Source organism: Convolutriloba macropyga, chromosome 10 (genome assembly GCF_964194025.1).
Source record: "Convolutriloba macropyga chromosome 10, txConMacr16.3, whole genome shotgun sequence".
Classification (NCBI taxonomy): Eukaryota; Metazoa; Xenacoelomorpha; order Acoela; family Convolutidae; genus Convolutriloba; species Convolutriloba macropyga.
Genome location: NC_134477.1, coordinates 9,360,856 through 9,372,937, shown reverse-complemented (window position 1 = coordinate 9,372,937; position 12,082 = coordinate 9,360,856). Strand labels below are relative to the sequence as shown.

General features: G+C 34.6%; 2 protein-coding genes across 2 annotated transcripts in view; both read left to right on the top strand.

The window, feature by feature from the left end:
• The window catches only part of LOC142347905 (uncharacterized), a 522,468-nt gene that overhangs the window by 188,791 nt on the left and 321,595 nt on the right, over positions 1-12,082 (top strand). The window lies entirely within an intron of this gene.
• Positions 4,007-7,307, top strand: LOC142348266 (4-galactosyl-N-acetylglucosaminide 3-alpha-L-fucosyltransferase 9-like). The gene is made up of 3 exons (XM_075399563.1): positions 4,007-4,043; positions 5,725-6,001; positions 6,320-7,307. The coding sequence occupies exons 2-3, from the start codon at positions 5,775-5,777 to the stop codon at positions 7,212-7,214; spliced, it is 1,122 nt and encodes a 373-aa protein (XP_075255678.1). The 5' UTR covers positions 4,007-4,043; positions 5,725-5,774; the 3' UTR covers positions 7,215-7,307.

Below are 12,082 nucleotides of genomic sequence, written 5' to 3'. Positions count from 1 at the left end.
GTTGAGTATATTAAAGTGAACAAGATTGAATTAGCATTTGTGCTAATTCAGTTCGAATCTGTTTAACATAAACACATTAAGCACAAGTTGAGTTGTTATGTGGTAATTATTTGTAAGAGCAATTTTTGAGCACCACTCAAACGAATGTGTCTTGGTAGAGTGAAAGCGCTATTTGATTAGTTTCTAAAATCAGAGGCACTTATTTTAGATAGCCTGATAGCACCACAAATGATACAATACCGAAATTGCTTGGTTGATTACGTTATAAGCGCCAATTTTTTGTTGAATTTTTTAATACTTTCAAGCCATAGCTGTACTAGCTTTCATTAAATGCAAAATTTTAATATACATTAATGTATAAATTTGCTTAACTTACTTTTCTCCTTAAACACGTATAACTTGGGTTGCAAAGTAAGGGGCGAGGGGTGCTAGCAGAAAAAGCCTTAGAATCGGTTCAGCTAGAGCCCCCTTACTCTATATAGTCATTGTTTTATGAACCCTGAATTCTTTTTTTAAGGAATTGCAACAGCGATTTTCGCATTTGCTCGCAACAAGAGTGTCTTGGAATATTAAAGGTTTTTTTAGTTTCGTATAAAACTTAACATATCGAACCCCTTTTGTTGCCGATAAAACTGAAAATGAAACTCAAAAATTTAAATTGATGCTTACGTCATATGCAACGAAAAATTTTTAACTACCTGATACTTTCAAAAACCAAAGCTGCGCTCATATAAGTACATTTATAAATTTACATAACATTAACAGTATTTTTAATGGATTTTTTTCAGCTAGCCCTCCTTCCAGCCTAGTTTTGCACACATAACTTATAAATACTTAAACATGCTGTTAAAACTAAGTTCGTTTAATCATGAACGTTTATGAGAAACATACATATTTATAAAACTAGCAAAGCTATGGTTTGAAAGTATAACATATTTTGAAAAAATTGAATTAGTGCGTACATTTGCGCCCGGATTTTAAGATGACGCGCATGATGATGACAAAGTATCCACTAGTATAGATTAAATTTAAAATAATTTTCTACGCTCAAATTTCTTATTATTTTTTTATTTTACAACGAGAGGTAAAATTTGTTTGGAGACAAAATGTGCATTAAAAAATCATTAAAACTTGGTTTCTGTTTTTTTATTAAAAACAAAATAAAATTGAGGACTTTTTAAACTGAGTATTTGTTTTTTTATTGGTTCGTCTTTTAGTTTTCCTATAATTACAGATTCAGCAGAACATGAATTATTAAGAAAAGTAAAATTGAAATAAACTCTTAAAAAAGTATTTGAATTTTGGAAGCCATTACTTCCAATTTTCAAATGTTTCCACGGTTATAGTTAAACAAATTACCGAGCCCTTTCAGAAAATACCTGTCTACATATTTTCTGTTTTTCTCGGCTATTTTGTAAACCTTACACAATTCGCATGAAAAGAATTTTCCATGAATTGAGCGCTGAAAAGACCATATGCATTGATTTCCATGAGGAAAAGACCCACGAAAAGATTTTTGTTTAATTTTGAAGTCAATGATGAAAACCTGACTAGACCAATTAAATTAGTGAGCTTGATCACGCTCATTTATGAAAAAGCCGATTGCGGTCATATTAAAAACCTTTGTAGAGACCTTATTTATACGCTGGATTGTGTAATTTGGTCCTGTGTTGCCCTCTTGAAAAAAATCCTTTTTGGATTTTTTTCAGAATTTATTCATTTTTTTGCTATAACAAAGTCCAGAATCATGCGCGTTAGATATTTTCTGACGATTCTATTTATTGATTGTTTGTAACCATTGATGCTTTCACGTATTATTCTGGCTTATGCACGCTTAGTGCATTCTTCGTTTCATTACATAAAGAGTATTATCAAGTTCAAAGCAAAAGAACGTGTTACAATCACTAGACGTATAAGTTGTTGATAGTATATAGAAAAGTTCGTAGGAGTGCGTTCGTATTAGATCATTAGGTATATACAAAAGCAACGTAATAGAAATTCTTAATGTTTTAATTTTAAGGATTTGTAATTGCTTTGTTTTAGTTAAGTATCGTAAAGAAGAATTTTTGTCTCTTTCTATAAAAGCGAGTTACAACACTTTCTTACTACTGTCCAGAAAATTTAGGTCACGCACAAACTTTTAATTCATTTGTTTATTATTGTTATCTTTGTTATTATAACAAAAAACTTTGATTTCAGTATCTCCATATTGCCAAGTGACACTATTTTGTTCCATCTTTGCAGATGAAAACTGAAAAAAAGGATTCAAACATTTTTCTTTGTTTTTTTTTGTAAGAATTACGTAAAAAAGATATAAAACTTCTTTTATTTAAAAAAAATTTATAATTCATTAATTGAAAATTGAAAAAAACATAAGCTGACAACGGCACATGTGAATTATTTTTCGTTTTAAATTCTGGAAATTATATTATGTCTAAGAACCGATATGACAAAATCCAACCAGTGTGTTCGCATCTTCTTCAATTCCCAGTTTGAGGTGCTCAATAATAATCAGACCATTTAAAAAGTACGAAAGTACGGGGGGGGGGGGGTGCAGAAATGCAATTTTATTTACATAGAGGAGGCTGCTGGTGAAGTCTTGGATAAAATATGATCATCAGCGAACTAAAGTGTAACTTTGAAAATTTTAAGGAAGTGTCTGGTCAATATACAGGTCAGATCTGATTATTAGCAAGGTAAACTTTGGTCGTTGGGGATTAACTAACTGATTAGTAAAAAGCCAAAAACTATATAAAAAGACGAAAAATTGTGACAACTGGCCTGAAATCTTGTAACACTGGAAACACAATTTACAAAATAAACACCGGCAAATCAAAAAAAAAACAAAGGAATAAGCATATGTAAAATATTAAATTGTGTATGATACAGAGATCAGTTTTAATCTTATTTTTACGTAAAAATAACATAACATTACAAACAATTGAAAAAAATTAATTGAAAAGCCATCAAGCTATTTCAACCATTTTCTGGGATTTCTCCCTTTTTCAAAATTTTCTTGAAATCATTCGAAACGAAATTAGAAGACAAACGAAGCTTAAAAAACCACCGTTGTATTTTGGTCACTCTTGAACAACCCGGAAAGATATTTTCAGTCATGGACTTTTTCTATCTAGCCGAAAAAAAAACTCTTAAAAGCATAAAGATATCAAAATTAGGAAAACATTAAAATGAGTTAAAGTCAAGTCATTGCTTATTTTTTCTGGACGGCTTCAACTATAGTTAAATAGGCATTGGGTGGTTTTCTTACGATCAGCGACAGCACTGCTCATTTGGGCTCTGTTCTATAAAAAATGATATCGAATCTTTTTGTATGGATTTTTGAGGGATAGTTTTCATTATAAGTTATATGTTTTTTAAACATCTATAGAGAACTCATTCTTGACAGTAATGTCACTGAAGTGTACAACAAGATAGCAAACATGCATTTCCACACATTTTCTGACATGTACTATTGTTAGCTAGTAAGTTAACAACTTCGGGCACCCGAAGATCTGATCAGAACCTGTAGTTTTTGAGCACACGGTAACCCGGAAAAGGGGTCTGACATGAGCCTGGACCAAAGTCGTATTAAAATCCTGAAAACCATCTTCAACTTGTCTGAGCAGGGGTCATTTTGGTGTGGAACTGTGTGATTAGAGGTTTCCAGCGCAATTTGAGGGCAATAAAGTCTGATCAGAGGTCAATTAGGTCTGAGACGATCTGATCAGATTTTGGCTTAGTCTGAGAACGTCTGATCAGATGTGATTTGAGTCAGGGTTGTCAGCTGGGACGAAGTAATTGCTTGTAAAGAACTCAAGATAAGCTGAAGATCGCTACTGGCATTGATGCTTAGTCATTAAGAAGATCATCGACTAGGGAAACAACCTTGTATTATTTGCCAGCCAACTTTTCATTTTAAACATGGTAAAAAAATGACATGTTCTAGTTTGAGAAAACTTTATTTGAAAAAATGTTTAAAGTTTTGAGTTTTCAATTTGACATTTAGAGCTGCTTGTTAGCCACTTCTCTACAAAAAACCGAAGGTAACTGTCAAATATGTCCCGCTTTAGGGAATAATTATGTGTTTCCCAATTCTTTTACAAAACTCCTCTTTGGGAATTTTAGGTTCTTCTGCCATTGATATCAAATATGATACAAACTGCCAAATGCAAATTTTGATAAATGCTGAAAAAATTGAAACGTCATGCAAGTTATTGGCCAGCCAAATTTTCATGGAACAACTTGGCAAGATCATATTAGAATGAGCCACGAAATTTTTGTGTTGCAACTTCTTGGTCTCGAAAAATTTGGTAGCTAGAAATTTCGGTTTCTGAAGCAAGAAAGATGGAAAAAGTTTGTAGCTGGAATTAAAAGTTGAGAAACATGTCTAAGTAGATCGACATCAGTCTTTGGCACTTCTCTAATTGATCGACTGCTCTATTCTTACAATTAATTGTTTCATTTGTAAACTACTATTTTGATATCTCAAATTCCTATTCTCAAAATTGCCAAGTTAGCTGTTACAACTGAATCACATGATGAAGAACATTAATGTGATTTTTTTCGTTTTACTTACCGTCTCCAGTTTTAATATTCTGTTTCATCTCCGTAACAGTAAGTACAAAAACTCACATTTTATCGGGCTTTTGTTATGGGAGGATCTGTTTTGCCCCACCGCGTCCCGGGTCGAGGTGTCACTGCCATTCAACGCAAAATTATGTAAGATAAAGGGTGAATGCGGGAACCTTTAAAAGATAAGCAGTGAATGCGGTGAAACTACATCAATGAGGCGGTGAATGCGGTGAGAAAAAAACTTTATTGCCTGGTAGCGGTGAAACTACGTAAAATTACCGCTGAATTTAGCGGTAAATTTACATAAATTAACCGGTGAACCGCTGTAAAAAAGTGTCCAAATTATGTGAGATAAACAGTGATTGCGAGGAAATTACATAAGTTCACCGCTTAACTTAGAGATAAACTTACATAAATTCTTCGCTCAGAAAAAAATTTGTTAAAATTGTGTGAGGTCAGCAGTGAATGCGGTGAAATTAATGGGAAGTAATGGAAGAATTGTTAGATTTAGCCCCCTCCCCTAAAACTACCCGTGATCTTACATCTTTTTGACGCTGCTTTTTCTAAGTGGTGAATTTATGTAATTTAACCACTAGAGTTAAGCGGTTAACTTACACATAAAACTGTGCGTGTGGGAGAGAGATGGTAAAGAGGGGGAGAGCTGGAAAAACTCTATATCCAACAACGAATGACTTTTCGAGACGAATGTCATTTTTTTGTTTAATTGAAACAATCGAAGGATCTTTTCCTTTTGAGGGATAAGTGGTTCTTTTGAATCGTAAAAAATGAAGTAGCAATACGCTGGCTACATTATATGGAATATTGCACGGACAATTTTAATGGAAAAAAAGCAGACTTATGAAAAGATCAATGATGGACCCATGAAAAGACTTTAACTCGACTTTGTTTGCAAACATTGGGTCGAGCCTAAGTCCAGCATAAATATTGAGCTGAGCTAAAGTCTTTTGTAAAATTTTGGGTCCGGCTAAAGTCTTTTGCGAAAAATTTGAGTCTGTCTTTTAATAAGACTGTACCTAGACCTGGGGTGCTTTGTAACTGGGGGGAGCATAACGTACGGGGGGACGCAAACGGAAAAGATCCCAATGGAAACTTGTTGGTAGCCTTAATGGATAAACTTTTTTATTGTTTCAGAATCGGGACTGTACGATAACGCAATTTTGCCTAACCATCTTCACAACCAAATGCCAATGAAAAATGCAACAGATACTGTGAGCGTTTTGGTGTACGCACGTAACAGAATATTCAAAGATGGTCTGAGAGATTTGATGTTTGAGGGCAACTTGCGAAAAGAATGCAAACTTAAGTTTGACTGTATCTTCAAACAGAGGTTTAATCATAAAATCTTTGCCAATTTGTTCATTTCGTCGGACGCAGTGCTGGTTGGGGATGGCGGATTGGAACCTCTCAGGCAATTGTTTCCTTTATTATCCACCTAAAATACACTTAAATTTTTACTCATCTTTGCTATGGGCAGCTAACGATATTGAAGTATTAACTAGAAAGCCCAAAGTTGTAAATTTACGTTACGCGGCCCGAATAGTTTCCCCTCGAGCACCAGTTTGCGGTAGTTACACAGATGGGTCAGGATATCATTACAGATTCTTTATAGATGTACTCGAGGGGTTTACATTAAAAAGGCTCTAATAAGATTTGGTGTTTTTTGAACAAAAAGTTGGAACTCTAACATTTAATTAGCAAGGAAACAATTTGCCGTCCGTGGCATTAGAGAGGATGTTTTAAGCATTTATGGAAACCTAACGGTAAACTCAAGAAAAAGAGAACAAATATGGGTAATGTATTCCGAGGAAGCTTCCGTAAACGTGGAGTCGTCTGGATTTTTCGAGCGTAATACTATTCTTGACAAAATGTTTAACTGGACGATATTTCAATCCAAAAATGCTACAATTCACAAGAAATTTTTCCATGTTTATAGAAAAAGTCAACAAGATATCAATTTAAAAGCGTCGGAATATAAAACTTTCCGGAAAAAATCAAAGGATTTCTGCTGGATGATTTCAAACTGTGGAAAGATTTTTTGGAAAAACAGATATAAAATAGCAGATAACTTGATTGATGCTTTATCCAGTAAAGTTCACATTTGGGGACACGCCATCAAAAATAAATGTGTGAATGGAACGCATAAAAACATCGAAAATCACGGACCAGTTGTTGGATTACATCGAAACTATTACGATGCAGCCCAGAGACGTATTAAAGATTGTAAATTTTACTTTGCGTTTGAGAATTCAAACTGTTCTGATTACGTCACTGAAAAATTTTTGAACTCGATTTCAGTTGGGGCCATTCCAATTGTGATTGGTTGGTGGGACACTTATAGGGAAATGTTGCCTGGTTCTTACATCCACGTGAATGAATTTGCCAATTCGTCTCAGTTAGCAGAATATTTAGAACGCCTACTGAAAGATGAAAAGATGATGAATAAATATCACGAGTGGAGAAAATTCTACACGTATGAACGCACGGGAATGAAAGCTGCATGTCAACTATGTCACAAAGTGAGAAAAAATAAGTTAGCTCTATTAGCTGGCAAGCCAGAAAATCCGACTATTATACCAAGTATGCTTGAGAAGTACAAAACACTTCAAAAATGTGTTTCTTAATTTTTTGTATTGTTTTTTAATAATAATTTTTCAAAACATTAAATATATAATATATAACACAAATTATTATATCTTTACTCGAACTTTCATGAACATTGTCACACTAATGGTATTACTATATTGAGGTTAACAAACTCCAGGGCAGGCACAGCTGTTGAATAACTTTGAGAGGGCAGGGTGATAACAAATAAGTGGCAACTCTTTGATAAAATCTCCTTGGCGGCTTTACAGCAGTTACTTTAATTGCTCTACCGCGATATTGACTAGAAAAGATTTTTCCGCAATTATGTTCAAGTCACACCCTAAACATAGCAGCAGTGAAAAGAAAGTTGGCGGAGAAAAATACTATAAACTCAACCACTTCCTACCCGGGTCGATATGTTTTTCTTTTAAGTATTTCTTTAAAACATCAGCAGAATTTTACCAAATTTTTGAGCGCAAAAACCGTAATGCGCAAAAATGAGTTGAAAAACACTGAATTTCTGCAAGAAAAATTTGAAATCCGCTGAGTTTTCAAAATTTTTTTAGCTCATTGTCAAACTTTTCTCAAGTTGCCTGAGTTTCAGACCCTGCTCTTCTGTTTGTTAGACATCACTCAAACCATTGAGCAGTTGAGTCCTGCCTCTCATCACTTTAAATTTGATTCTTTCAATAATCAACGGTTTTGAAGGAAATGCGCTGAAGTGTGCTCAAACGCTCTTAAAGTGTGCAAGAAATGTACTGATGCTTTGTAGAAAATTTAGCGCGTTTCTTACATAGTATCAGCGCATTTCAGCGTTTATCAGCACTTTTTTTTACTTTGTGATTATTATTACTAGATCAAATTATGTGAAAAAAATTACGAGTCAAATAAACACTTGGATAAAAATACGCTGATATCCGCTAAAAATGTGTAAGAAATGCTCCGAAGGGCGCTGAATTTTCGAGACGGATGCATTGAAATTTTGTAGGCCAGGTGCTGACAAAAGTGTTAAACTTTATTTAGGAATTATGCTGAAAATGCACAGAATACAAGTAAGAATTGTTTTAAAGTTGCACTAAATTTCAGGGTATTTTAAAAATTGGAAATCATTTTGAAAGTTGAGGTTTTTAATTAAAAGGTCAAAAAGCGGTGTCATTAGACCTAATTTTACCTGTTAAAGAAAATCAAAAATAAAGTTCGGCTCAATCACTAATTTTGAAAGTTGATCAAGCAAGAAGTCTTTATTTCATACTTTTTCAAGCGTCCCACTTTTTTCAAGATTTCACGTTTCATGTAACACTAGACTTTGAAATCAATCAGTTTTTCACTCCTTTTTCACACTTATCTCGAACAATTCAACCTTACAAAATGGTATAAATTGAGCAATCAACATAACAAACTTCTTGGCCAAAAATCGAGCCTTAAGGCAAGTTTCGTGGAAAATTTTATTGGGAGCCCAATTTTTTATCATGAGGCAAAGCTTACACTTTTCAAAAATAATTAAAGGGGATAATTGGAAACAGAAGGCAGTCACAAAAAAACAACTTCGGCAAAGAGGAATTTTTAAGGTCTTTAATTGCTCATTTTTCTAAAAACCATAAGGAGTTGCGACGAGAGTGACACAACAGAGCCACCTGACGACCTCTGCAATTCATTTACTCCTACAATAATTTTAAGAAAAAAAATGATTTGGGTTGAACGATTATTCAATTGTTGGATTTCTTCGTTGCACGAGAATTGCAATGTTACTATAAATTTTAATTGAATTTTCTCTTTGAGTTTTGAACAGCGAAATTTGGGTCTAAATAAGTTAGAGTATATATCTGGGGAACCTTCGGCAATTTGAGCTCAACCTCGGGCTCGAGCGCTCTCCTCGGCTTTGGGCTCTAGTTGCCTAAGGCTTCCCAGAACTATACTCTAACATATAACTGGAGCCCATATTTTTCTAATGGAAATTTTCGACAAAATGTATCTGAGTGCAATATTTGCAATATTTTTATTAGTTCTTTTTCGAACAAAACTTCAGGGCAAAAAAAGTAGAAATGAATCCCCTAATCGGTATTCTAAAAAATAATGTCCTTGCCACCTTTTAAAATTGAAATTCGTTTATAAAAGTTTGCGTAAAATGCTCTTCTAGAATAATTTGTCAATGTGTTTCCGTGAGATCCTATTTAGTAATGACTGCTTTTTTATCAGTCATAACTGCAATATAATGGACCTAATTAGGTCAAAAACTCAGTAAGAACATCCGTCCTATAGTTTTGCAAGTTTTTTCGTCATTCATTTGGTGAACATTGACCAGTTTTTGATAAAAAATTTTGGGCTCGATGAAACTTCCTTTTCGCTGGCGTTTTTACGGTTTGTTTTATGGCTGTAAAAAAACGATAAGGTTTATTCTTGGGTTGGTACACTTCAATGTCTTGTTTGAAAAATGCAGAGAGTCACTATTGTCAAAATGAAAATATTCCCCAGACAACGGATTGTTTTGGCAATTCAAATTGAGTGCTTGGATGAAAAGGACAATGTTGTTGTTATCTTATTCTATTGATTCAAACCTCGCTGATGCCAAATAAAGCAAAGTCTCCACAATCCATATAGTTTAAGTGAAACAAAAAATGTGTTTACCACCAAAAATGAAGATTTTGAACAAGGAATTTAAACACTACATTTTTTTCTAGTTTTCTATCTGAGTTGGGTATACACTTAAAAATTTGAACGTTTTATTTCCGTAATACTGGATTTTTATCAATTTACGTTGGAAAAAACTGTAAGCGTTTATCTTTTTTAATTGACAATTAACTTGATTAACAAAACTGTCGTTATCAATACAACAGATCAACAGTTTATGAATCTAATTTCATCAGCTATTTTTGATTTTCCACACGTAAAATGTTTGTTTTTATTGTCCACACTTTGGTCAGGTAAGAAAAAAAATAGTAGAACTCCCGTTTGCTGCAAGCGTTTAGGTGGCTCATCATAAAAGGACCAATCTGGACTTTTCTTATTCTGAACTCGTAATTGAATCTGGCCAAAACGAGCAAGCCTGAATCAATGAGGCAGTCCACTTAATCATAACTGTCGACCACGATTGCGACAATAATGGACCAAACAATCTCCCTTCCGATCCGGCGAGCAGCTAAAATTCAAAATAGTCAACTAGGGAGCCCGTGTCAAAAACATTGCCGCTAATTCCCTTATAGCCGTGATTAACAAGGATTGCAAGAGTTTACAGAAAGCTACAGAGAGTTCAAGCGTTTTGGAAAGAACAGTTATCACTTAACACATTTAAACGCTTGAGAGTTTTTTGAAAGTTGCCGATATTTCACCAAATACTTCGCTTGCTAGGGGAACGAATGTGATTCCCATTTTTGCGAAGTTATTGTCGTGGAGGCAACATTTTCGTTCATCTGCCAAATCAAGCACGTATACTGCCTTTGTAGCGGCATTAGTCAGAGATTTGGATTGCAGCGGCGAAATAATAGTTACGACAAATGCAGCAGTTTTTCTCACTTTCGAAGTCGGAACAAAGATGTCTCCGGGGCATGATGGGCTTTCTGGAATGAGGTTCCTTTTCTTCCACTACTGGTGAGAGATTGGCAGATGAGCAGGCAGACACTATTTTAACTCGAATCCGGTCATGTCTTGCAATTGGGTCTCCCCGACCGTGACACGCAATGGCATGATCCCCATAGATGTCGAGATCTCTGCTTTACAGAACGGGCACTTCCTTTCAACGTCGCAGGCAGGGACACATAACCTATATTTTGCGCTAACTCTAAACTCATTTGGTGCGAAATGAAGCTCAAGAGTTGGAATAGGGAAATAAGAAAACCATGCTCCGGAATGTTGAGCAGACAATGAGAGAAGTCAAGTGAATTCTCTTTCGGAAGCAAGATTCTCCTTGAGACCTTGAAATTTGTCATTATCAAGTGCCTGTTGGATCGTCTCTTGCGAAAATTTTGATATATCCAGTTTTGCTATACTGCAATAAAGATCTTGAAAACTTTACAGTTTGTTGGGCTTTCACCGATTATTTTTGAAACAAGGTAGTCAGAGGTGAGAACACACCAATGTATGACGCCTTAGACTGTCTTGGAATTGGTGAACTCTTATCCTTGATAGGGTTATGGTAGGGTTGCTTGACTCCAGGATTCTTCTGGAAAAACAATTCCAAGGATATGCTCCATTTTTGTTCATTTGATTTTTCCGTGCATTCGTCCATTCACGTTCATTTTTGTTCACGTAGTGTTTGATCTTCATATTGTTTTTCTTCACCTGGAAAACTTACAACTGTAGTTTCAGAAAACATTTGTTGACTTTTTCGGATGTATGGTTTCATAAATTGCGTTTCTCTTAATTTTGCGTCAATGCACCAGCCAGGCGCAGGTTAATCTTTAATCCAGTTCACAAACCTCAATTTAAGAACAGTGTTTCTGCTCTGAGTTTTCAGCGCAAAGTCATCACAAAAAAATAAATCTGCACTGGAAGATCATAAGAGAGAGCAACGTTGGAAAAAGTGTGAATCTCAACCGACACATTAACCTGCCCTCTTCTTGAACAGAGTGCTATTTCCATATAAGCTGTGATATATACTGAATATTGTAAATAACCTTGTGGCACTGATTTATTGAATTTCCCTAATTTTCAATCTAGTTCATTTTCATTTCATTTTCATTTCATTTTCATAAATTTCAAGATCAAATTATAGTTGTTCACATTTCATCAAATTTGTTTACAAGGTTTTGTTATCATTTGTCTGTGCAGGTTGTCTGTTTCCTTTGGTTTACCGACCAATTTCTAATTTAGCTTTATTCAAGTATTTAAAAGGAGGGATCAAATTGCTGATCAAATTTTTGTTCTGCTTTTAACCTCATTCTCTTGTAAATGAATTCAGTTTTCAGCTGAA

Coding starts and splice junctions, on each gene's coding strand:
- LOC142348266 (XM_075399563.1), top strand. CDS start 5,775: ATGCCAATGAAAAATGCAACAGATACTGTGAGCGTTTTGGTGTACGCA. Junction 6,002..6,319: donor GGCGGATTGGAACCTCTCAG/GCAATTGTTTCC, acceptor CCGTGGCATTAG/AGAGGATGTTTTAAGCATTT.